The sequence below is a fragment of the Podarcis liolepis genome, assembly GCF_965112155.1.
Source record: "Podarcis liolepis genome assembly, chromosome: 14".
In the NCBI taxonomy this organism is placed as follows: Eukaryota; Metazoa; Chordata; class Lepidosauria; order Squamata; family Lacertidae; genus Podarcis; species Podarcis liolepis.
The window spans coordinates 15,912,547-15,939,320 of record NC_139569.1 but is presented as its reverse complement, the minus strand read 5'-3'; the positions used below and the strand labels follow the sequence as shown (position 1 = coordinate 15,939,320).

The 26,774-nt window shown below is 43.2% G+C and overlaps 1 protein-coding gene across 3 annotated transcripts in view; it reads right to left on the bottom strand.

The window, feature by feature from the left end:
* The window catches only part of PDXDC1 (pyridoxal dependent decarboxylase domain containing 1), a 50,852-nt gene that overhangs the window by 16,333 nt on the left and 7,745 nt on the right, over window positions 1-26,774 (bottom strand). The window contains exons 1-12 of one of the 3 annotated variants that reach the window (XR_014518913.1): window positions 26,047-26,280; window positions 11,325-11,398; window positions 10,103-10,168; window positions 9,356-9,439; window positions 7,331-7,477; window positions 6,642-6,831; window positions 4,938-5,006; window positions 4,776-4,854; window positions 3,626-3,710; window positions 2,413-2,461; window positions 1,421-1,522; window positions 1,142-1,267 (exon numbers count right to left, since the gene is read on the bottom strand). Coding sequence is in view for 2 of the 3 variants with exons in the window: in XM_083474296.1 (XP_083330422.1) it covers window positions 1,142-1,267; window positions 1,421-1,522; window positions 2,413-2,461; window positions 3,626-3,710; window positions 4,776-4,854; window positions 4,938-5,006; window positions 6,642-6,831; window positions 7,331-7,477; window positions 9,356-9,439; window positions 10,103-10,168; window positions 11,325-11,398; window positions 26,047-26,067 (1,092 nt within the window). In the remaining variant the exon portion in view is untranslated. Of the gene's footprint in view, window positions 1-1,141; window positions 1,268-1,420; window positions 1,523-2,412; window positions 2,462-3,625; window positions 3,711-4,775; window positions 4,855-4,937; window positions 5,007-6,641; window positions 6,832-7,330; window positions 7,478-9,355; window positions 9,440-10,102; window positions 10,169-11,324; window positions 11,399-26,046; window positions 26,324-26,774 lie in introns of those variants that run through there. The other 2 variants (XM_083474296.1, XM_083474297.1) reach the window with 2 other exon arrangements.

Below are 26,774 nucleotides of genomic sequence, written 5' to 3'. Positions count from 1 at the left end.
GATGAGAAGCAGTCCCTCTGCCAAGGTTTAACAGGTGCCTGATTGTTCATTTATTAATCACGTCCCACCCACATCTCAAAGGTGCTGTACAGAATACAACAGCTAAGAGGCCGTTTAAAACAATACAGAAAATAGCAGCAACTAAAAGGAAAAAATCCTGCTGATGTCAGCCCTACTTCCTGACACCTTTTATGACAGGAAGTGCCTTGGGAAAACGCACAGCGGTGACTCACTGCAGCATGCAGGCCCATGATCAAAAGGGCAAGGCCCCAAGCACAGGAAGGCAGTGGCCAACGTCTTTCCGAACTGGTGACAAGATGTGTCAACTGTTTCACGCTCTCACCACCAGAGGGTTGGCAAACAATTATACGAAGCCTGTAAAAGACTTCCTCTACTGGAAGCTCATATATAAGCGACCATTTGCAGTTTGCCAATCAAGCCCTGCTCCGCTCCACCACCTTGGTTTCTCCTTGGGAACACAGAGAAGCTGTAGAGCATAAATGTTAGGTCAGCTGCCTCCTTCAAACAGTGAATCATTATATTACAAGACTCACATAAATTATGTGACGGACCTATGATTAGATTTCTGTGCATGAACAAACTTACTTCAAAGCAGCTGTCAAAGACCCTAGTTTTGAATGGAGCAGCAGCATATGAAGATGGGTCTTTAAATGTCTTTGTTTGCATCATTTCCCCAATCTAAAGCCCTATTCCCCCTCCCCCCACAAAGTCTCTGTTATCTCCACTGGGGATTTTTCTTTAAACAAAAAACACTCAGCTGTATTTTCTTCCCTCTGCCCTGCCCCCAAAGAAGGCCAATAGCTACTTGGAGGAATTCAGATCAGGACAAAGGTGTGTGCAGGAAAACTTAAAATTTCCTCTCTTAACATTGTTTCTCGGGCCAAAATCAGCCCTACATGGCTGTTTTGATGGATAATAAAATAAAATAAAAAACACTTTCTGTGACCCATTTACAGGTATCCTGTGTTACATCTCACACACGCATATGACACACACAAATAACTCATCTCTTCTTTGGCTGGAGACTGAGAATGCAGCAACACCACTATGTACGTAAAACGTGAAATGCCAGCTCATCCATAGAGATGCACAAGAGCCAAAGCAATGCCAAACTTCTTACCAACTGAGATGAATGTTTTATTCTTTCCACAATCCCATCGTGTCCAAGGTACTGCAAGGAGAGCCACAGAGGCAGAGCACGCAGCTTCTCAACTGCCTGGCTAGAGGTCAAGCCTGCAACCAAGGACTGTGAACAAAACAACAACATATTTGCATTCATTACTTTTTGCTGGATTTGTTATTCCATCGTATGTGAAAAATTCAGGGTGGATGCAGGGGTTGCCAACCTTTTGGAGCTTTGGATCAAGCAGTGAGCATATATACAAAGAAATAAGCTTACCAAAGAAGGATCCTCATGTCTGTAGAGAGTCACTGCAGGCACTGCTGGGAGACCTAGCCAGGGCCCCAGAGTCAGGGTCATGCTGTCACATTTGGTTGCGGCCTGCAGAAAGGAAGGCAGAGTTATATTATGTGAGTGCAACTCAAAACAATGGAACCCATGAGCCAAACTTCTAAAAATGAGAGACCAGCCTAAAAAAAAGTAAACAATAATGAAAATGACTGGCTCAACTTTGGGTGGGGATTAAACAAATTCAGAGGCCTGTTAGCAATAAAAAAAGTATTTAGGAGACACCTGAAAATTAGCAGTAAGGATGCCTCCTGGATCTTTGCTGGAAGAGCAGTCCACTTTTGTGGAATTTGGCAACACTAAATGCCTGACTTCTAGCACAGAGGACATCCTCCAGATGATCTCAGTGATCAAGTTGGGATATAAGGGGGAAGGCAGTCTCTAAGGTATTTTGAATCCAAGTTCTTCAGGGCTTTGTATTTTAATATAAGAGTCCTGAACCTGGAGCATATGGGCAGCCACTGCAGATGTTGCATGCTGTTGGTTATCTCTCTTCACCAGTGGCTTAGCAGCTGGGGCTTCCAGGCCAAGGCAGCCTCACTTTGAAGTAGCTCAGAGCTGAAGTTACCAATGGAGAAATGGAGCTGCCTGTCATCAGTATATTGCTGTCAATACGCTGACAACACCTGAACCAAAACTTGAAATGGCTGCTGTCAATGGCCTCGTGTTGATGTTAAATAACACTGGGGACCAAAAAGAGGGCCCTGCAGGACTCCATAGTACAAGTTCAAGGTAGTAAAAAAGCACTCCCCTAGCGTTACTATCTGGACTTGACTGTAGGTATAATGAAACCACTGCACCTCTAAAACCCATCTTGAACAGTCGGTTCAGGAGGATATCATGATCAATGGTCTGAAAAGAGACAGAATAAATTCAGTCCCCAAACCAGCCCTAAACCCACACTGAAGAAAGCAGAAACATACCAGTACAGATGACGAGACATAACCCAAAGCCAAAGTAGCCAAATTCACCCTGAAAGAAACAAGAAAACTCAGTTTTAGATTACACTGGATATTCCTTCCCTTCTCTAAATGCTAACATTTCGCTTTAGTTTCATTTTAAATATTTTATGATTCTGTACTTAGGGAAGCTGTATGTGTATATTTAATGCAAATACTGTAGAATTTATTCCAAGATTCTGGATCTGAAAGAGACACTTTGTTTTAATCCAGTTAGTGGATAAGGCAGGGGTCGGCAAGGTTTACCTTGCCTGGGCCGGTTCACTCCAGCAGAGATCCCTCAGTGGGCTGGATTGCGCATGCACATGAGTGCCCCCCCCCCCGTGATTTCTGGCGTCTGCGTTGACGTGATTTTCGGTGTCTGTGCAGATGCAATTTTTGGCGTCTGCGCATGCACAGACACAATTTTCATCGCCACAGAAGCAAGTCCCCGTGCTGCGCTGCACCAATTTAGCACAGCGCGTGGGGACTCACCGAGTGGGCAGTTCGGTTTGGGGGGTGGCTCGTGGGCCGGATAACGACCCCCGTGGGCCGTTTGTGGCCCATGGGCCTTAGGTGGCCTACCCCAGGTTAAGGGCTAGATTTTAATGTTTATGTCTGCCTACTTCATTTGTAACTTCATTCCAGTTTGTAAACCTGTCGCAGAAGAAGCATCTGGCTTAGCACAAAGCAGTTTCCTGTGTCTCTGTTTTCCACAAATACACAGCAACGAAATAGGCTTTTTGGAATGTCTTTATGAACCATGGGCCGTGGGGGGGCGACAAAGCATGCTCAGTTGGCTGCAGTCTGGCATACTCCTTTTCTTAGGGATGGCACTGCACATTGGCAATATAAGTAAAACCCTTCTTCTCAACAGAGGTAGCTCTTGTACAGCACTGTGCTGTCCTTTAAAACTCTCCCTGAAACAGCTCTGTGAAAACCCGTTCATCAAAATCTCCCCAATTTTTTAATCAATGGCATCTATTGCCTTCTCCTTTTTTACAGTCCCTTCACTTGTTTTTAGTTTAGGAGATTTTTAAAAGGGGATTGTATTTCAGGATGGGGAGTGACTAATGAAGAAGTAAGATGCAAAACCATGCACAAACCTGGCCATGCCATTTGTGCACGTGTTATTTACCTTCATGGGGATCTCATGCACAGTTAGTCAACTTAACATTACATTAAAATGGCACTGTACCCTTCGACATGTAGCCACATGCCGTGCTGCTCACAGAGTTCTTTCAGTCGCCCAAGTTTGTCTGTGTGCCCTGCTCCTGGTGTACCTGCATCGAAAGGGAAGAAGAACAATCCAAACGCAAAAAAGATGTCACTAACGGCCGCAGCCACTTAACATGGCACTTTGTTAGGCTCAGAATTAGTTGGAATTCCATTTCAACAAAGTAAAGTTTTACAGTAAGTAGTGCAGCGTTCAGTCTTTTCTTTTTCCAATACTCCTTTAGCAACAAGTGCCCCAGGGCAGGCTTCCTGTGTTAAGGAATATTTGCCTCCCAGTCAACACATGGTGGAGACGTGAGAGCATGGCTTCCCTTTCCAGCCAGCTGATGCGCTTGTCCTGCCTCAAGCTACACTCCAGTAGCCTTGTGTGTGTTTTTTTAACAGTACGGTGCCCAGAAATGGGGGCTTTATTTTGATAAGAATGTTTGCATGGAGCACTTCAACTGTCCAAGCAACTCAGTGACCACCTGAGCCCTAAATTTTGGGAAACCAAGATCCCCCACCTTCAGCAGGCATCTTTTTTTGTACCTAGCATATGGGGGTGCTGAGAAAGGAATAGCCAGGGGTGCGGTCAACCAGCCCTACTGAGACTTGGTGCGTGGCTCAGCTGCGCTGCTGCATGCAGGCCCCACCCAGAATCTAATTAATGTTGCACTGAGAGGGACCAGAGTGGGAGCTTCTCCCCCTTTGGAATACTCCTGGTGCTGTCATCTGGGCACTGGCTAGCACTCCCATGCCTGAGGCCAGTTTAACTCAGAGAAGCATAGGTTTCCCTACTCTCCCTCCCTCTCTGCTGTGGGCACAATCCTAGCTCTCATTTAAAAGAAGAGAGGCTTCTAGACTTCATAGTCAGGTTATTTAGTTAGTGAGTGTGGAGGGGCATTCCATCATGGGAGCCCCCACCTGCAAATGTGAAGTGGAACAGCCCAGACACTGGCTTGCTACCTCTGTGAAAACTAGGACCAAGCCTGACAACTCAGATATAAAGCAGCCAGTTAACAGCATTCTATCTATAAATTAGAAATTTGAGGTTCTATTGGGAGTAGGCGAGAAAGTGCATGGGGCGGGGGCGGGGAAGTAGTAGTCAAATTTCATCTGCTAAAGATACCTACCAGCATTGGCCACTAGCAATATTGGTAGCTTTCCAGAGTCAATGTCCTCCTTAATCAATTTGTCCAGTAAAGCAACATCCTGCCACCAAGCAAAGGAAGGAACAATTATTTATGTACACAAATGGAACAAGGCCGTGTGCTGCTGCTTCTGCTCAAACTTACCATCTGATGCTGAGATCCAAACATGGTGTTACAAGGCACCCGGCACATACAGGAAAGAGGCAAACCAAGCTGCAGAGGGAAGAGACAGAAGTTATATCCCTAATGTGATCTGAGCGTTTCAGGTTTCCATGTTTGTGCATGTTTTTGAAGAAGGCTAAGATGGGCTTATTCAGATCTGCTTATTCAGAGCCATGTTGCAACCATTCACCATGATCTGCACTGTTTCTAAACACAGGTTAAGGTCACTAATTTATTAAGCCCTAAATGGCTGGGGGTCTAAATACTTTCTGGACCACCTTTCCCAGTAGGTGACAGTCTGGCCAGAGATACTGTTGCGGGGGTGGGTGGGGAAGGAGATGGCAATTTAGCCATGGGCCTTATCCGTTGTGATGCCCTTTTAGTGGAATACCCAGCTGGCAACCTTTCTGATAGGGGTCAAAGCACTATTATGCTTCTCAACATGTAAACAAAAGTAAAGATGAGAAATCTAAACTGATGAAGTATAATGTGTGTGTAATTTAAGTGAGGAGGTATGCTATGGCAGAATAGAGAAAACACAGGTTTAGCTTGCAACTTGAAAGGCCTCAATCTCACAGAGCTACTCTATCATTTGGAAAAGAAAACTGCCACTGACGTTAACCATAACTTTGAGGTTCAAAAAGAACTGAAATGCAACGGACCCAACCTTGGTTCATATGTGGAAATCTGAGAGAAGGACCACCTGGCACAGGTAAAGTGTGTCACAGCAGGGAGGTCATTAAGTTCTATGTATACGTATCTTGAGCAGGTAGGTAGCCGTGTTGGTCTTATGCAGTCGAAATAAATAAAAAAATAAAAAATCGTCCAGTCGCACCTTAGAGACCAACTAAGTTTGTTCTGGGTATAAGCTTTTGTGTGCATGCACACTTTTTCAGATACACTGTTTCAGATACACTAGACAATTTTTAAATTTTTATTTATTTATATCTTGAGCAGTGAGCCCCCAGTGGACTGCACAGCTCTTTTGGGCCAGATGTCTAATTTTACAAACTGAATTGAGCTCAGAAGCCATCAGTTTTTCCCATTTCCAGCATAAGCAGCCTATATGTGCTGATTGGCTCTTCCTTCTGACAGCTATGAAGCCATCCCACACTCCACACAAGCAGCCTCTAAGCATTTTTATTTGAAGAAACAACATAAAAAGTTTAAACTGACGAACACATGCCAAACACCTTAATTAAAAACGAAACAACAGCCTGCCTGAAGGAATTGGGGGCAGGGCGGGGGGGGGGCATCCACATTGGATTCAGAGTCAACCAGGGGTCTCATCACACTACACTGGCTCCCATCAGTAGGTACAATGGCAAGCACCTTAACTTGGATAAGATATAGGCTGCAATTCTGCATCCAGTCAGGTGAGTTAAATCCCACTGAAGCCAACCTGTATGCATGGTTGCGGTCATACTAAGTGGAATACAGAACATTCTATGTGAATGTAGGCAGGCAGGCCAAATAACCTTCGGAGTTCCCTCAGCTATAACATTCTGCAACCACAGGACATCAGAATAAAAGATACCATCTGAATGTGAGTAAGGGACACAAGTTTATTTCACAGATGCAAGGATATTTCAACAGAAAGTATAGATGTGTAATGAAACCAGCTAAGGGGACAACATGATAAAGAAAGTGTCACTTACAGATAAGACCCCAAAAGTTCCATTTTACCTGATTGCAAAGAGCTTGTCCCAAGCCTGCTCTGGCTGCAGAGCTAATGTATATAACAGGCTGCTTGTTATACAGCACATTAAAGCCTTCAGTTGTATAGTCTTCGTAGCGCGAGTGAATCACGAGTCTGCAGACTTTTAAAAGGCCCTCACGGTCATCTTCATGATAATACGCTGACCCATTTTCAAACCTGTTAAGAGAAATTATTACGTAAATATGAGCTTACAGAAAAGGCACCAGTTCACTTACCAAACATTACAATTATACAGAAATGGAAGACACTTTCTACTCTGAATGCTCAAGGCAGGGGGGGGGAGGTATTGTCCTTCGACTTAAAATGAACAGAACAGTTGCATACAAAGGTTCACTTATTTGTCCAGAATAAGATTCAAGTATGCAGGGGGTCAGGAATCCATGGTCCTCCTAATGTTTTTGGACTGAAACCCCTATCATTCCTGACCATGCTAGCCGTGGCTGAGGAGGAGTCCAGCTACCTCTGAACGGCTGGAGTTTCACACCGGAGAAGTAAGGTTTGCGCAGTCGATGAATACCCTGGCTGCCTCATACCTTCAAAACTGCCACTCCAACTGACTGTATCATTTTCATATATTTGGGATTATAACTCAGAACTTTTTTTTGTTTTTTTTTACTGTAATGTTTATAATCAAGTCATTCATCATGCAGGATACCTGAAAAGTCTGCACAGCCACAGTGTAGTGTCAGAAAGGATCCTGGATGTGAGCTTTCTGAGCCTCTCTCTGTCCAACACGGAGATGTAAGCTGCCAGGCTGTGTCCTAAAAGAGCCATGTGACCCTGTTCTCCAACGTTCTGAAGCCTGCAAGCCAGAAACACATTAGAACGACCACCAAGGCTGCAGAAATCATGCGTCTCATTTTTGCTCAGCAAATCCTTCTGAAAACCTCCTGAAAATAGGTCATGCGTTGATTTCCCTGGAACTCGGGTTTAAGCTGTATTTGTATTTCAAATATTGATACTGTGAATATCCCAAAGAGATGTATGACAAAAAATTTTAAAACTGGTACAATATTTAAAGCCAATAAAACAGCTCCCCTCACATGTTCCTCTGCTGCTCTGTGAAGAGCTTTCTTTTTAGACAGGTATTTGATTTTAAGCTATCTTACTTGCTGTCCCTGTGGGGTTTTTTAAATGTTATTGGTTAATCTTTTATTGTATGCTAATGCTGCACTGCAAGATGCCTTGAACGTTTTATTGGAAAAGCAGGATGTAAGCAGCTGCCTGAACTGACCAGCAACAGCTCTCCAGGGTTCAGCAGCTGTGGCTCATGGGCAGGTGGTTGTGGTGGAGGAGGCAGTGGCATGCTCCCAGGGGCAGCAGTGGTGCCCTCTTTGGGACAGGAAAGTCAGCAGCAGAGAACAGGGGAGCTCCACATTAGCAGCAGTGGCCGCCCAGTGCCTCTACGCCTCCGTCATAATGAGCTACTGCTGGGTTTCGGACAGAAATATTCTCCAAACCTACTTGGAGATACCAGGGGTAGAACCTGGGAACTTTTGCATGTAAAGCTTATGGTCTATCACTGAGCTGCAGCCATTTCCACAGAACGAGCTATTTCCAGCAGAAATTTAGGCTTGCAGTCCACTTAGAATCTCTTTCCCGAAAGATTCAGATTGTTCATATTGTCATCAATTCAGTGTTCTGAAAGATACAGGCAATCTAAAGAAATGGGGCCACCAAAGCAGAAATTATTTCATGCTGCATGTAATTTCCCATTAATAATGTAATGAAGCAAAGCACGTATCTCTTTAAGAGAGAGCAGTCTGAAAAAAAATGAATCTAGTTTGCTTTATCTGAGTATCTATTGTATCAGGAATATACAAAGCCTTTAATTAAGTGTGCCCTCTTGTGTTCCGATACAAATAGGTTTAAATACAGTGGTGCCTCGCAAGACGAAAAGAATCCGTTCTGTGATTCTCTTTGTCTAGCGGTTTTTCGTCTTGCGAAGCAAGCCCATTGACGGATTAGCGGATTAGCGCTATTAGTGGCTTTTAGCGGCTTATCTGCCGATCGGATCAGCTGATAAGCGGCTTAGCGGCTTAGAAAAAGAGGGGGGGAGGGGGAAAAACCCGCAGGAACTCGCAAGACATTGTCGTCTTGCGAAGCAAGCCCATAGGAGATTCATTTTGCGAAGCACCTCCAAAACGGAAAACTCTTTCGTCTAGCGAGTTTTCCGTCTTGCGAGGCATTCGTCTTGCGGGGCACCACTGTAAGTTATGAATTTAATAATAAAGGAAAACTTTGTTATTATTATGAATCCCAATAACTATGAGTGGAAAGTAAAATGGCCCCTAGCATCATTCCACAAACATTGACTGAAAGCTCAGGTAAGAGCTATAACAGGTAAGCTGCTCTTATGCAGCTGCTTGTTCCAAGAGGTCATACGTATGATGTAGCAGGTGGAGCAACATCACTGCATGTGCTTTCAGTTTTTCTCATGCAACACTCTAGCAGGAGGTGTAATAATAAATAATAATAATAAATTTTTATTTATATCCCGCCCTCCCCAGCCGAAGCCAGGCTCAGGGCGGCTAACAACAATAAAACAGTACAACAGTACAACACAACACAACACAACACAACACAACACAACACAACACAACACAACACAACACTCTAAGACAGCCGCTCTTGCAAGCAGAACACCTTTGGGTCCAAACCAACATGTACAATTGTTTACCGGTAAGACTGCAACGATTCCTCCTCCTCATCTCCATGCATAAGGTTCTGAACTAACTGGAGAATGCTCACCATGTCTTGTCCACTAAGGGGAGAAAAAGAATGCTTTTGATGTACCAATGCATCACTATAGTTTTTTTGGTAATTTGTTGAGAGGCTTTTAATATTTTGTCTAGAAATGCACCGTGAACTCTGAAATAATAATGTAGATTATGATTTCTCTAGAAACACAATGTAAATACATTCCGGGGACTTGGAAAAAGAAATCATCAATGGTTATTTTCCTCTACCCCTGACTCACTGTTAAAAAAACCACAAGGAGCACAATCCACTGAAGTCGTTTTATTTGTGCAATGCATTGGCAGGTTAGTTGAGTGAGTAAATGAAATGACTTATTTGAACAGTGTGCCAAAAGTACCAAATAAGAGACTGTCTGTTTTGCTGCTGCTGACAGGGGACTAGTCTCCTTGCTTATGCCACTCTGCCAATGCAATCTACTGAATGAGAACACCCTGGTTAAGTGTATTCTTGGCAGCTTGTAGGCTAGATAAATGTGGCTGCCTTATACATACCAATGGTCCATTTGGTGAAATATTGTCTACCCTGACCTTCCAAGCAAGGTTTCTCCCCCAGCCCTAGTGCCTGAGATCTGAAAATGCCAGGAACGGAACCTGAGACCTTCTGCATGCATAGCATGGGAAGATAAAGGATACACTATAAAATCATGATTCACAATCATGTTACTCACCTGCCTTGAAGTGGTCCAGGAATATCTTTCCTTGTATACTTTTTTTCGTTTTCTTCCTCCACTTTCCTAGTTTGAACATACCACAGTGAGATGTTTAAATCCTGCCCTTGGTTAAGCCACACAAAATTTCCACTACAACTTGATTTCAAAGGAAAAGCCATTCATTTTTTTTTGTAGTTCAGTAGTTTCTAAAGTGCTGAACCTGATCTGTTCTAATGGGATGTTAAAGGTTAAACGCCGACTGAAAGAAATGACTAAAACAGGTATTAAAAATGATAAAATATTGTTTAAAATATTTGTCAGCAGACAATTTGCAATATAAAATGAACTTCAAAACAGGAAATACAACACTACCTATTGACAATTTGTGATGTCATATATTTTTTTAAAAAAATTAAAGCTTAAGGTTTATGACCTACAGATAGTTCACTTGTATTTTCTTGAGTGCTTCCAATCTAGCTGCTACAACAGAAGCCAGTTTAATTATTTCTCAAATCCTATGCAATACAAGAATCATTTTCTCCTAACTATAAAACCTAGAGTTGGGGTTGGGGTCGGGAACCTGCAAAAGGATATGAAACACCTGTTGTCTTCAGAACAGTTAAATGTAAACTTAAAGGGAAATTCTAGACTAGGCATATTTGCAAAGCAACCTAACCCACCATAAATGCAATGGGATTTTTGTCTTGGCCAGCTGCCAGAGTTCTTTCATACTCTAGTGCACCACGAAGACTGAACACCTGGACCAGAGATGAGCAAGTGAGGCTGTGTGAGTTCTCAGTGGTTCTCATGCAGGGCCAAACTACATGAGATGATAAAAACTTGGCGTCTGCCTGCCTCTTTTATAAACAGTATGTAGCAGGTGTGGAGAGGGTGGATCAGAACTATGATGCACGGGGATGTAGACTTTTTTATTTTAACCCTTTGTACCCATGCTGTGGTCCCAATGAAAATCACCCTATCCTATGAAGCTGCTTCCAGGTTGTGTGAAGTGTTAGGAATGCAATGTCTATCTTGCTGCTTCCCCAAATCACGGGATATGGTCAGGGGAGCACGACTGCTGACCTTCAATGACAAATCTAATTGTTCATTACAAAATCAAAAGGGGATTTTGTTATTGCAACTACAACAATAGGCTCTGCTGGACTGAGCAGAAAATGTATCAGCAATGATGTCTTTTTAACACTCCTGAATGTTCTTCAAGGCTGCTATTAGTAGGTACCTTTGATTGTCCTCCAACATCTTCATCGCCTCATTAAGATTCTTTCCCATTTCTGCTAAGGTAGGGTCAACCATCTGTTATTAAAATAATAATATTTATGTTAGCTTTTTAACACACCAATATGGAATAAATCAAGCAAATAGCATTAATTGCATAAATGTTCTGAGAAAGATAGTAAAAGGGTTAATTTTCTCCCCTTGTGTGCGAAGGAGGAGGACCTGGGCCCAAGGCTTGTGATAAGCAGGACCTCACCACAGGGAACCATGGAATTCTATTACATCTGAACAAAGCCAAAGTCATACAAGCCCACTTCTACTTCCAAGAATTACATGTCTTGGTGGCCACTCAGGCAGAGGCTCTTTGAGATGCCTGTCCTCCAACAGTCCGAAAAGCTCAGGCCTACAAATCCAACATCCCTTTTTTCATTCAAGGAAGTTTCTTCTGTCCAGAAATGAAAAACAAAGTTCTCCTCGCTACAGGAAGTTGCCTTATAAAGAGTCAGAAGATTGGTCCATCAAGCTCAGAATCATCTTCTGTTGACTAGGAGTGGGTTTCAGGCAAGTCTATTTTCCCAGCCCTGCACTGAAATGCCACTGATTGAATCTAGGACTTTTGGCAAACAAGCCATGTGCTCTACCCCTGAGCCATGACCTCTATTAAGCTGTGGATGTTCTGACGAATGAGTATCTGCTCACATAAATGGTTTATTTGCAGGAGCAGTGCAGTACCAAAGAAGCTCACTCACAAAAGATGCAACAATGGTTTCCATGAGCAAGGTATGCTGGGGATTGGAAACCCTCGTTTATAAAACCCGGATGGGGAATCTGTGGTCCTCTGGATGTTGCTGGACTACAACTCAGTTATACAAGCTGCTACTGCTGCAAGTTCCTTAAGCCCCTCTTCAATGTTTCCACCACTCATGTGAGCAAGCCATTTGTAAGCATGCCTATTCATACAGGGCCAATTCATAAGGTACAAATTGGTTCCAAGTGTCGTAAGCATGGTTTTGCATTTGTTATGTGGCCTGGAGCTCCGGAAAAGAAAATATCCAAAATGAGAAAAATGTTCTACAATACGACAATGCACTGTAAGGGAAACAGGTCCAAAGTGAATATGATTGCACATAGAAGTTAAAATGAAGCCATGGTAACACATCCGCCTAATTATTGTGTATACTTCAGATTAGCAGGTGGCGTGTGGTACCTGAGACACTTGAAGGTGAACCTGTAGCAACCTTTGCACATGTATGAAAAGGGAGAGCCGAGTCAACAATTGTAATATACAAATCAGATAAGGCAGTCAGGAAGCCAAACATAAGCTTGAACAAATGGTGTGCCTCCTCTTTCCTCATATGATTGGCACAGTGGCAAATTTCTTCATTGGTTCTAGGGTTTTAATCTAGTTTTTTAAATGACAGCAGAGAGATAGCATTTTACAGATGCTGTAATGCATTGCTTGGTTGCAGAAGCTCTAGGAAGTTTATTCCCAATGGTCTGTAGGCATCTATTATCAAGATACTCCAAGTGGAAGGCAGAACTCCCAAAGGATCCAAATTAATTTCTCCCTGCTTGCAAGTGCTCCTCTCACCAGATGATCAATCACTGATGTGAGACTGATTCCTTGTGGGTTCAGTTTCAAGGTAAAAACCAGAGAGTCTATTTATTTGGAGTTCCTAACTTTCTGGTGCTCCCATTTCCACTGAACAAGCCTATGCAACATGCAGTTCAATGCCTTCCACTGAAATGAAGGAAGGAGTTGCTTTATCAAATGTTCAGCATCTGGAACAGATCATGGGACTGGGTTTTAGACAACTGCACAAATGAAGAGCATAAGAACAATCTTCAGACCACAGTCCATCTAGTCCAGCAATCTTTTTATACTACAGCCAACCAGAAGCAAGAATGCTATAAAATGTATATTTCCAGGTATTTATACACACATGCTAAGGTTGCAGTATCTAGAAGTAAGCCTCAATAAACACAATGAGATTGACGTCAAGAGTAAAAATGTGGAAGATTGCACCATTGACCAAACCTTTTTACACTGTCATCTTTGAAAACCTTTTGGTAGTACCACTGGCAAAACTTTACATCAACTTCTACCAGTTTTCCAACATGATAAAATATTCAAAGGCTATGTGCAATGCCTTAAAATACAACCTGCCCCAGAATCCTGAAGTCATCTCAATGATGAAAACAATAGCATGGTTTGATTACAAAAAAAATAAGTTTTACATTAATAATATTATGAACAATAGCCTTTATGGAAAATGCATTTATACAAGCATGCATGTGCACACTCTGAAACAAACTGTTGCCATGTTGGCCTCGAAGAATGAAAAAGACAATGGGATTGAGAGCAGTGAGAAGTTTCAGGGGAGCAGTGCTTTCACTGAAAGGAGACAGAACTGGAGATATGCAAATATACAGGTGGAACATACAAAGAAACAAGTGGCATGCACACCTGCTAGGGAGTAGGTCTGTTACTTCAGGCCATTCTCCCTGTACCTGACACATCACGTGTAAATGAGTAGGTGTGGTTTCAAAGAAACATGCGGGAGCTTAAAGTGATCCCCCAATTATTCCTTTGCTGGAGCAAGGTGTTCCCCCACCCACCCACCAGCTCATGAGCAGCTCATGTGCCTTGCTCAAGTAGGGTGAAGCAGTTTCCTTTCAATAGAAACAGAATGTCCCTCCCAGCGCTGTGATTTGAAACCCCAGTTTTCGGGACTTCAAAGTGCAGTGAAGCCTTTCAAACAGCCTTCATGGTGAAGTCTGAAGCTATCTGAATGCCCTTTGTACATATCTCCAGAGTTCCCACAGGAGCACGGGAATGTTTACAATGGGCTGTTTGAAAGCCCTGCACTGTGTTTAGAAGTCCAGACAATCAGGGTTTCAAAGTGGGGCATCACTTTGTCATTATGTCACTATGACATCAGGTGACTGACAGGTAGACAACCATACCCACCTGCCAAATTTGGCCCGCTAGTAGTCAGGGAGATTGAGATCTGGGCCATGGGCCAGAGAAGTTTCCCCACCCCTGTGCTGCCTCATGAAAGATCGCCATAGGGAGTCACTCAGCACCTGAAGACACTTCCAGTCTTTCCTCCATCTCTCACTTGCTCTCTAATCACTTTAACTCCATACATTTTAAAGCACATGACTTACTCCAAAGAATCCTGAGGGCTGCCGTTTGCCCCACAGAGTACTACAATTCCCAGCACCCGTAACAACCTACAGCTCTCCAGATTCTTTGGGGGAAGCAATGTACTTTAAATGCATATTGTGGGTGTGACCTACCCACATACAAGTGCACATACCCCTAACTAATATCAGCCCTTTCTATAAATGTAGGTGCCATTTTTTCAAAGCTCTGATTAACTCTCAATGGAACTCTCCCAGCTACAGTACTTCCTAATCATGCATGAGCTCACATTAAGGAAACATCAACCACCAAACTTAGACCATTAGCCAGTGATCTACCTAACAACAAGAAGCAGCAGCAGCAGTAACAGCAGCCAGACAACCATGATAATCATTTACCTGGAGCGATTCGTAGGACCTTTCAACATAGTACATATTGTAGATGTACACCTTACACATTAAAAATGTTCTCACTGCAAAATGTGAAGTAAGACTGCAACACAACAGGTGTCTGAAAACACTTGTGCATGCTTGGTGGTAAACCTGGGTTGATTGCTGTATAATGGCTCTTAGTGAGAGACTGCAATTTGAAGACTTGCAAGTGTCCTGAGAGTCAGACTAGAATCAGGGCAACTCAGCCATGAAGCTCACTGAGTGACTGTGGACCAGACACTATCTCTCAGCCAGACCTACCTCACAAAGTTAATGTGAGAGAGCCATGCATGCTGTCCTGAGCTCTTTGGAGGAAGGATGAGATAAAAATACAAATAAATAGCATGTAAGTTAAGTCCAAAGATCAACCGCTTTGGAGGAAGAATGGGATAAAAATACAAATAAATAGCATATAAAGCTAAGAGTCCAACGATCAACCTGTTCTCACAGTCCCCTTTCCTCATTATTTCTCCTGAAGCTTCCTCTTCCATTCACTATCCTGTAAAAGCCTTTATACAGCCAAACGCTCTCCTTAAGAACAAATATGTGGAAGTAGTAGAAGAAGAAGAGTTTGGATTTGATATCCCGCTTTATCACTACCTGAAGGAGTCTCAAAGAGGCTAACATTCTCCTTTTCCTTCCTCCCCCACATCAAATACTCTGTGAGGTGAGTGGGGCTCAGAGACTTCAAAGAAGTGTGACTGGCCCAAGGTCACCCAGCAGCTGCATGTGGAGGAGTGGAGACGCGAACCCGGTTCACCAGATTACAAGTCTACCGCTCTTAAGCCCTACACCACAATGCATCACCTCTTCTTTCATTTCACCCATCAAATCCATAGTGGATCTCCATTCTGTTCTTTCAACACCCTTTCTCCTATGCTAAGAATGCCAGCAAGATACTAATTAGCAGGTTTGCAATCTAGCCAGACAAGTTTTGTTTTCAACTCAAGTCTGCTTCACTTATCACAAAGTTCTATACAGAAATCTCTTCAGTGTAGGAATTAGAATGCAATATGCCTATAGGTAATTCCGCACAGGCATATTTTACAAAGTACAGTTGCAAGTAGTGGCTGTGTCTGTGTGCGTGTGTTGCGTGTTTGTGCAGGACAAGAAACTGTCAACTGTCATACATTAATTTTATACAAATTCCTCTAAGATTTTTATTTATTATTAAATGCTTTGATGCCATGGTTTGAGGCTCTTTATGTTATTACAACATCCTGATATTTTTAAGATAAATTAGTATAATTCCCCTTCTTATATACACACATATACATACTAAAACAATTCCTTATTTGTTTAAAATGTATTTACTGTACAAATGTACTGCTATTTCATTATACTTGCTTCTACTTCCTTGTTACACAGAGTACTTTTTAAAAAGATTCATCCATCAGTTTTCTTCAACAAAAACTATCATGATGTTGTGGGAATAACAGAAAGAAAAACCCCAGAAAGAGTCTCAACCTATGACATCAAAGCATATTTTTTTTCATGCGACAGCAAGTGCTGTGAAAACAGTAAGCAGCTTTGAACACACCAGTTTCCTTATAGGAGAAAATGTCCTAAAATGGATTAATTCATTTGGACCAATGGAGATTTGAACTTTATTATTATTATTATCAAAGGGGAGATACCTCAAAGGTCCCCCCACTCCATCAGCCATACTGTACTGATTTGGGTAGTCAGGACAGAGCGGCAAATTCAATTCAGTTTTTTAAAAACCAATTTCTCAAACATACACAGTGTCAAGATAGGTAAGTTTCAGACAATAATGCCTGCAGAATGTCACTCCCTATGGAGTAAAATTGTTATGTCTGTGTTCACACATACATTATTGGTGGATGGGAGGAAAGAAATCACTCACATCTCAGCCAACCCATGTTTTATTGTCAACTCAACTGCTGTGGAATTTTGCATATATTGAAACGCAGGCTACAAATATCCTAAAGTTATAAAAAAGTGGGCAAGCAACACAACTATGGGGATGCTGTTGCTGAGTTAGTAGACTGGATGGCACAGTGACGGCTTCCTAGAGACCTACTGCTCAGTGGGTTCCATGGCTATGCATGCAAAAGGTGATGCCCCACCTCCTCCATCAATTTCAGGGGATCCAGCTCTACGGTTTTCGGGGCTTCTGGGCAACAGACTTATGGCATTACCCTACCTAACTCAGCTCTCCATGGCTGCGGGCCCTGCAATTCACCCACCAGGAATGCCCCACCCCCCACTAGCCATTCAAGAATTCAGCACTGAAATAGGATATGCTAAGAATTTCACCAGCTAAGAAAGGCATCAGCTGTGGCAGTAGGGGGAATGCTGACTTGCTACCCACCCCACCAAAGAACCCTGGCCTCTGCAAATGTGGATAAACAAGTTTGTTTGAAATCTTGATTCCATAATGACAGGACAATTCCTGTTAATTAGAGCTGCTCCATATCCCCCCAAAATAAACATAGAAGCATGCTTTTATCCTCAGCATGATGGCTTTTACACGTATTTTTAGATCAACCCATTAAATGCACCCAGAATTATTTAAGCAGGTAACAGACCTAATGTTAATGGGGGAAATATCCCACTATATCAACTGGCAAATGAATTTTCATTTCTTAAGCTGAGTACTCCTGAAGTATCTCTAATCCTTCAGAATCAAGAACTATAGTCACATTTCTGTTACTCTTTGGTCCAAAAGGCTTTCAAACAGAGTCACTCCAAAAGCTGTTAAAACATAGGAGACCCTAAATGTAATTGTCTGAATGTTCACTACTTTAGGGCAGGAAGAAGATGGATCTCTAGTTCATTTGCAATAGATAGGCAAGAGTGTCCAACTTGGAACAAATTATTAATAGCAAGTTCTCTATATAAATAAAAATATATTCTACCATGCTCGGCTTTGTGATAATTGTTTATTTCTCAGTCTTCACGGTTTTAACTTGTAAAACAGGAGCATTCGGTGGTTGCTTAGAACCAGGTTTTTTTCTCACTCATGCTGGCCAATTTTAAGACTTTTAAGTTAGTATCTCTCATTAATCTGTACAGTGGTGCCTTACAAGACGAAAAGAATCCGTTCTGTGATTCTCTTCGTCTAGCGGTTTTTTCGTCTTGCGAAGCAAGCCCATTGACGGATTAGCGGATTAGCGCTATTAGCGGCTTTTAGCGGCTTATCTGCGGATCGGATCAGCTGATAAGAGGCTTAGAAAAAGGGGGGAAAGGGGAAAAAACCCGCAGGAACTCGCAAGGCATTGTCGTCTTGCGAAGCAAGCCCATAGGAAATTCGTTTTGCGAAGCACCTCCAAAACGGAAAACTCTTTCGTCTAGCGAGTTTTCCGTCTTGCGAGGCATTCGTCTTGCGGGGCACCACTGTAGTTCACTTTGAGTGTAGATTTGTAAGCAGCATGCAGTTCAACCCTGTGCACAGCTCATGGAGGACTATGAAGTCTTCCTCCGAAGATCTCAATGGTCGGACAGGCAGACAAAGGATGAAGTGCACCTGAAGATGTTATCATTACAAATTAATGCAATACCATTGAACCTGGCCCAGAAACACAAGTGCAGCAGGTGCAAGCTTTTTATGGGTGTTTGTGCATATGTTAAAGAGAGCAAAATGTGTGATGAGCACCAAGGTCCCTCATGTGGCCTTGAAAAGAAAAATCAGCAGCATCTTTTAAATCCTGCCTTAGGACACCACACTAGGTACAACACCTGGATTCTCTCTGCTTGCCTATGGTATGTAAGATTATCTATTCTATATATAGCTACACAAACATGAGTGAGAAATATTGCAGAAAAACAGTAAGGATGCCTGGTTGTACTAGTACAATTATTCCCTCCAGTTCCCTGGTGACATGTTGAACTGGTCTCTGCCACAATCCAACAGCTGCTCTTGTTTCCACAGGTTTATTGTGTTAGAAAGAAGCTGCCCCAGAAACATGTCTAAAGAATGACTCACAAAACAAGGCGACAGAAACTTCTGAGTTCTAACAGGGGTACTTTTTAAAGCAGGGGTCAGGGAACCTCATCTGTTCCCAAATGTGGCCCTGCAATTATCTCTGTTCAGCCCTTGGGATTTTGCAGAGTCTGCAGTCCTCTCCAGGTCATGTCCCCTCTCCCCAGGGGACAGCCAACAGTGGCCCTGTTCCATGCCCTTCTTGAATGCTTTTGCCTCGCAATAATGTGTTTTGCCTGTGTTTCTTGCTTGCCTAGTTAGAGGATGTGTGCTTGTGTGTAGAAACCTCTGACTTTTGAATGGCTGGAATGTAGCCTACCATACAAAAGTAGGAGTCAAATCCAGTGTTCCAGCCACAGTGTTCTCTGACCCTGCCCACCACCAGCATGTGGCTCTGGATGAGGGTATATGGTCTTTGGGATGGAAGAGTTTCCCCTCCCCTGTTTTAAAGACATCCCCATGAAGAAAGAAAGTATTTGTGAGAGCTGGTCCTTTTGAAATTCCACTCTGCCCTTATGTTCTGAGATTCATAGGGAGTAAGCTCTGCCTTGAACTAAAATGGTAGTACATATTTCTCTAACAGCAAGTGACAATGTGCATCTCAAAAATACTGTGGGAAAATGATTGCAACAATGAAAATGAATTAAGGCATAAATTCCACCTTTAGAGGCAAAGATTACATTTAAAGCATAAAAAGTTTATAAAGCAACTTCTCTCATTTCTGACTTTTTTTGTTTGTTTTTTGTTAATTATTTTTAAAACAAAGATGATAGAATTAAAAACAAAGCTTCGGTCCAATTTGCCACAGAATAACCATAAATCAGATTAAAACAAACATGTAGATTTACTGCTCTTTCTCATCCAGTTGAACCAAACATAAAAATCTCTACACGCAGCCTGTTGGTCATAAGTCATGTAAGTTGTGACATTATTATTAACTGAGACTTTCGGTCTATCACTCATAGTGGTAACATTAAAAAAAAACAAGAAGATCCATTAACATACTCATAGGTCCAATTGTAATATGGATAATGACCTAAAATTATACTATTAGTATGATTAAAACGAAAACAATAAGACACTATTTCTGCAAGCAACAAAACACAGGTGATAAACTTATACGATTATCCTTCATATTATTGCTAATCTTATATAAAGCATTTACTGGAATGCTAGAATACCACCACCAAAAAAAAAGGTTCAAAGCTTTGAGAAGCTTTTTAAAATCATTTTTCTCAGCAGCTAAAAGGCACTAGCCAAGAATATTTTTTTCGCTTCAAGCATATTCCACTTGCTGTAACTAAAAAGATTGCAACAAGGTCGAGAACAGAGCCCATTGTCTTCGCGGGCCTTGCTAAAGAACCATATTGCAACTTTCTTTCTGTCCGGGAACCATGCCAAAGCACAAAAAATGAAACAACTGGAACACACTGAAATCCCCTCACCCCCTCCCTTGCCAAGAGTCCACAATAGTTCCAAGACAGCCCTCTGCACATGCTCAGGGGAACACATCATAAGGCAGGACTCCTGAGGGAGGAGAAAAAAGGAAGAGATCTGGGGGGTAAAATCCAAGTGATGTCAATAAGGATGAGAATGGTAAATTAGTCCAATGGCCACTTCCGAGCAACCTGTGTGATATTTCGTGGCTTGATTATTGGCATGTAAAAACCACAATCCAGAAGAAGTCACACAACCATTTCTGCAGATACAGGAGCCCATTTGCTGTAAATAAGTCTGATGTATTGCTCCTTGTACTGATGAGTCAAAAGTCCAAGCCCAATGAAGCGTGATGACACAGATGGGATGGTCGCTATTGGAAGGCAGCAAAACTGTAATGATGTTTGGTGGTTGAAGTGGCTTCCCAGGGAAAAGGGGGGCCAATGCAGTAGGGATGAAGATGGCCTTTCAGCGTGCCAGGAAACACTGGAACAGCTGTGGAAGAGGCTCTTCCATTGCAGAGGTGATTGTGATCTTGTCTGCTGGATCCTTATGTCCTTTAAGGGCAGAAAATAGTGGAGACAAAGTGGAGGTGGGCAAGTCCAAATAACTCTTTATCCAATTCAGCTGTCCAAGAATTTGTTGTAATTCCACCAGTTTAAGATGATCAGGGAACTGTAGTTGAGGCGTGACTGGAATGGCTGCAGATGCTGGCAGCTTGTGTCCCAGGCACGTAATAGGTAAGGTCCGCTGGATTTTTTCCTTAGCCACTGTCAAGCCAACAGGTTTTATCCTTTGCAGGATTTTGGGACACGGCGGAGGACAAGGCTGTGGCTAGCAGGCCGTGGCTAGCAGTGCCCACTGACTGGCAGGCTTTAAGCATATCAGCAATGGCTATATTTGATGTTGCCATTAGAAGGCACAGCGGTTGCTTACAGTCCTCATTAGCAAACGCAAGCTGGCGTACAATCAGTTCTTGTGCTGCCAGGTCCTGAACTTGCCGCTTGAAGGTATTATACAAGCAATCAACAAATTGTCCATAGGGCTTTGCAGGGCCCTGTCTGATGCTTCCCCATCGGCCATTGCGCTCATTCTTGTCATCAGGGACAGAGGCCAGAGCCTCTTGGGCTGAGGCTATGGTGGCTGCCCAATACATAGGATCAAGGGCCAACTGTTGGGCAATGGTAAGAAAATTGCCTCCTCCCGTCAGCCCATCGAGAACATCGGTTTGGGTCAGCATGACGGGGGCTGAGAGAGTTGGACTGTCTGAATCAAAGGCAAGCAACGGAGGAGCAGCAGGAGGAGTCTCTTGGAGGGCAGTGGAAATGGGGGGTGTGGAATGCGAAGAATGCAGAGGAGGGACGACAGGAGCCGAAGGAGAAAAAATGTCTGCCTGTTTAGGAGGCTGATAAGACGGTGCTTCTGAAAACAGCATGAGGACTGGGAGGGGGGGCAAAGGAGCTGAAGCAGCGGCCAGGAGGAGATTTGTAGGAGTTAGGCTTGAGATAGCCTTATAAACCTTACAGCAGGCATGCAAAACTTTGACATCAATCTGAGGATGGTTTTGGAAAAATTGTCCTATTTTTTCCCAGTCTTTTAAATGCCAATTTCCCTCCTGAGGAAAAAACCAGGGACAGTGAATATCCAATGCTTCTATAAGAGACACGATATCAGCATCTGAGACAATGAGGCTGTTGCTGGCCAAGAGAAATTTAAGGTCTTCAAAAAACTTTTTCTGTGGTGGAGAGAGAGACTGCCCCATAATGGCAAAAGAAAGGGGGGGTTGGGAGCACTCACCAGGGATCCACTAGGTGGATGAACGACGCGTCTGCAACCTTTGCCAGGCGAGGTGAGGCTGAACGTTGTAAAACAGCATGAAGTCCGAAATAAATCACACGAGGACACCAAGGGAGCACTCACCGGGATCCATAGCGGATGAAAGACGTGTGGTGAGCGCTGAACGATGAGAAACAACGTGGAGTCCGAAGGTAGTCACACGGGGCACCAAATGTCGAGAATCCAGCTCGACATCAGTAAGAAAATCAGTAAGAAATCAGTCTCACACCAAGATGACTTGAAGAAAAAGCTCTGGCTTCAGCCGTGCAATGTTTATTGTGTGCAGTAAGAAATAAATCATCCTCCCTCCTCCAGCACTGCGCTTGCTCTGCCTGGTACTCAAAAAAGTAACAAATCAAAGGAATGTAACCTTGCTTTTGCCCACAGACAAAGAGAGTGTTATGCTACGTGAGCCAATCATTAGTCTAGCATGAGGTGTTCATGTGCTCATCATGCTCTTAGCAATATCTCGTGCTGTAAAATCACTCTGCAATAATAAGAACTCTGCTCATGCTCTTATGTACAAGCAATCATTTTCCCACAAAATACCAGTAGATTACACAAAGAATCCAAGCTTATAAACTTCTTTGGTTGCAATGGATAGATCCTATTAATTTTGATTTCTCAAATTTTGCATAGATTGTTACATGGCTCTTACTAATGAACACACTTGGGTGCCTCAGAGTTAAAAACAGTATTCCCCCTTTCACCTACCCACATTTTAAAAACACACACAACAACCAATAAAGAACGGGAGAAATAAGTATGAAACTAACTCCCCACTTAAAAAGGAGGCAACTTAAACTTTATAGTTATAAATACATATTTTATAACTACATACATATAAGCAGGGAAAGGGCAATTTAAAGGGGAAGCAAAAAACTAAGCATCTTCTTGTTCTGCCCTTCTGCACCAAATCCCACGCAATATCCCCAGTGTTGTCGCAAGCACCCCACAGCTTCTTAAAAAGGTTATCTATGTTAGCCTGTTGCTAGTTCTCAAGAACAGAAGAGCAGGAAAACCTGTTTGATGACTGTACTACTTCACACAACAGGTAGGGGCTCACATGATTAAGTGCCCTTAAACAAACACAAGTTAACGATCCCTGCACACAGAAAACAAGCATGTCATAAAGGTAAGACTAGAACAAAAAGCTACAGGTGTGTGTTTATGATTTATAGAGACACATTCTCCCGGAAGAAGTATATTTGGCCTTGAAATAATGATGATATGAATGTTAAGCTGCCTAATATGGAATCAGACTGTCAATCCATTCTGACTGGGAGCAGCTCTACAAAGTTTAAAGAAGGGTCTCCCCCAGCCCTCCTACCGGAGACCTTTTTTACAGGAAATGCCACGAATTTAATCCACAACCTCATACACGCCAACCCATGGAGCTACTGCCATTCCTCACAAAACATATGACGCTGTCTTATACCATGTCAGAACATTGGCCCACCTAACCATTCTGTCATCCACTCTGTTCTGACTAGCTGTGGCTTCCCAAGGACTGAGGCAAGAGCTTTCTCCCACTCCCAGCACCTGCTAGCCATGTTTATTATATTGGGAGAGGCCAAGGTTTTGGAACTTCCCATGGTGCCATGGCACAACCCCATCATAATGCAAACATAGGAAGCTGCCTTATACTGAACCAGGCCATTGGTTCATCTAGCTCAGTACCGTCTGTGCTGACTGGGAGCAGTTTTCCAAGGTTCAAGTTAGGATTGCTTCCCAGCCCTTTCTGAAGATGCTGGTGACTGAACCTGAGACCTTCTGAATGCAAAGTAGATGCTGTACCACTGAGCATTACACTTCTGCACATATGAAGAAGCCTGATGTTGGGTCTGCCAAACTCAAGTATTACCTGCTTTGCTCTGACTGACATCAGCTTTCACCACCTGCTACCTGACATCCATTTAACTTGAGATGCAAGACATTGAACCTGTGACTTTACAGATCAACTCAGTGAGCTGTGGCCAGGCATCTTATGTGTATATGAAGCAACTGAAGCTGAGTCAGACAACTGAGTTCATTTTGCCCACTATTCTAACTGGCATCGATGTCTTAAACTTTAGAGGTCATTCCCAGATGTAACAATGACTTGCCTCAGTTATAAGGGAGCTTGATATATTCTATTTGATGGCTTACATCACTATTATTACATCAAGGCCTTTGGCAGTTCCTGTGAGAGAGAATATGTGGTAGACAGCCTGCATAAACAGTCTCTTGCTTTAAGCCAATATGTAAAATATTGACACATAAATAGAATTTAAGGTTTTTCCCTGCTTTTTTCTGTGAATGAGACTGCTTCTTTTTTAAAAAAAGCCTGTGTGTTTCCAGCTGGATTGCAGGGCTTACCTGCGACATTTTGCTGCCTGAGGCAAAGGACAAGGTGCCACCTCATTCTACCATTGTACAAAAACTGGCAAGAATAACAGCTGAATCACACTTTGACAGTGGCAACAAGACAGCATCTTCCTCCACTGCACCTGAGGTCAGAAGCCTCATTTAGGAGGGTGCAGGGCAGATCACATGGCACATGCAGCTCTGTCCATTCCCCATCCTTCATCATCTGTTGTGCAAGGCTTTTGCCTCACACTGCCTAATGGTAGGGCCAGCCCTGCGCGATTGCAAGCTCGGTTGGATATATTATACATAGAAAAGATATGATTCTTGCCAGATAGATGGATAAATAAAATAAATGCCTATCAAGCAATATTCAGCACTAAGAATAAGGGTTCCTCTTTCTCCTCTCCTTTTGATTTTAAAAACCTCAAATCAAAGCCTGAAATATATTAAATGCATATGCTAATAGTAGCACCACTTTCACAGTGCCATCCTAGACACATCTACTCAGAAGTAGGTGCAATTTACTTCAGTGGGACTAGCTCACTTCCATGAGTATACGGTTGGAGTCTCAAGGAGGTTGCCTTCTACCACTTGAGCTATGTCCCACTGCTACCCTAAGAAAAATAATCATTTTCAATGGTTAATATTATGATGATTATTAATGTTGCTATTATATGCCTATTTAAAAACAGTACATATACACATATGCATTTGTTACAAGGTTGTATCCAGACTTAGTCCTTCCGAAATTAATGGGCATGACTAACTCAGGATCCAGCCCAAGCTCATCAAAATGTTGCTTTAAAAATAATATATTTGTATATAATGTGTGTGTGTGTGTGTGTATAGTCAACACACTCATATAACATACACACATATATATTCTGCACACACAATATGCTATGTGTGTAATATGCTCTACACATGTCCTTACAGATGTGCTTTTATATGCGTACGTATGTTTTATGTATATGTGTGTGTGTGTGCATAAACAGTATTACAAACACAAATATGTGTGAAGTATATATGTATACATATATTATACACATGTATGTGTATAATATATGTATACATATATGCTTCTGCACACACTCATAATATGTGTGAGCATGTATCTATGTGTGCATGTATGTGACTATATAAATATTACACAAATATGTACCGCATGCAAATATAATATACATATATATGTGTGTATGTTTCTGTGTATATATGTTATAGGATTCATATATATATAGATATGTGTGTGTGTGTGTGTGTGTGTGTGTATATATATATATATATATATATATACACACATACACACACACATGCATGTATATGTGTATAGATATGTGTGTGTGTGTGTGTATATACACACACACATATATATTTGCGCGCACACATCTATAAACCTCTCTACTCGCATTTGCAAGGCTGCTGACTGTGGACCGTCGTCTGGAGCAGCGACCACCCCCTGTCACGATTTCCCCTCAGCCCCCGCCCCTGGCACCGCGGACCCTTCCTCCTCCGCCCCGTCCCTGCCTCCCTGCCCGCCCTCCGCCTTCCCCGCCTGAGACACTTCAGAGGCAGAGCCGACCTTCTCCAAGGAGCTCTCCATGGCCGGAGGTTCTTCAGCGGCAGCTGCGGCGGCGGCTGGTTAAAGGCCCCCCGTCTCCTCCTCCTCCCTCCTCTCCTCAGAACACTTCCGCCTTCGCTTCGGCCTCAGCCGGCTCCACGTTGGCAGGGCTGACGGAGTGCCAGGCGGCGGCTGAGGGAAGAGAGGGCGGGGCACGTGACGGCGACCAGGACGAGGGGAGGGAAGTTACGCGCGCTCACCTAGGAGACGGGAGCCCCACAGGCTTCCGTACCGCCTCTGATTGACAGAGGGCGCAAGAGCCCCACAGGCGCGGGCCTCGTGGAGCATACCAAAAGTGAAACCTGGGAGGGGGACACCGGATAGTGGGAACGGGAACGGAAAGCTTAAAGGTCTCTTAAAACTGCTCTGATGAGAGACGGCTCGCCTATTAGAGCTGCGTTCGCGCCTCTAAAAGTTACCGCCCCCACCTCTTGACCTCGAGCTGTCGCCCCTACTGTTTATAATGGAACATTCTCCAAGAAGGCGATGACGGAATCCGTGCCGGCTGAGCCTGCGCACTGGGCTGGTGACACGGCGAGATCGGCCGACGAAAAGCTTAGGTTGAGAGTTCGAGTCCCGCCTTCGGCCGCGAAGCGTTTGGCGTCGTCGCTTCGACGACACAACTGCGTAGATTCATTAGGTTGTAGCTTTTGCATGGAGGACAAAGTCCTCTCATCTCTGTTTGCATT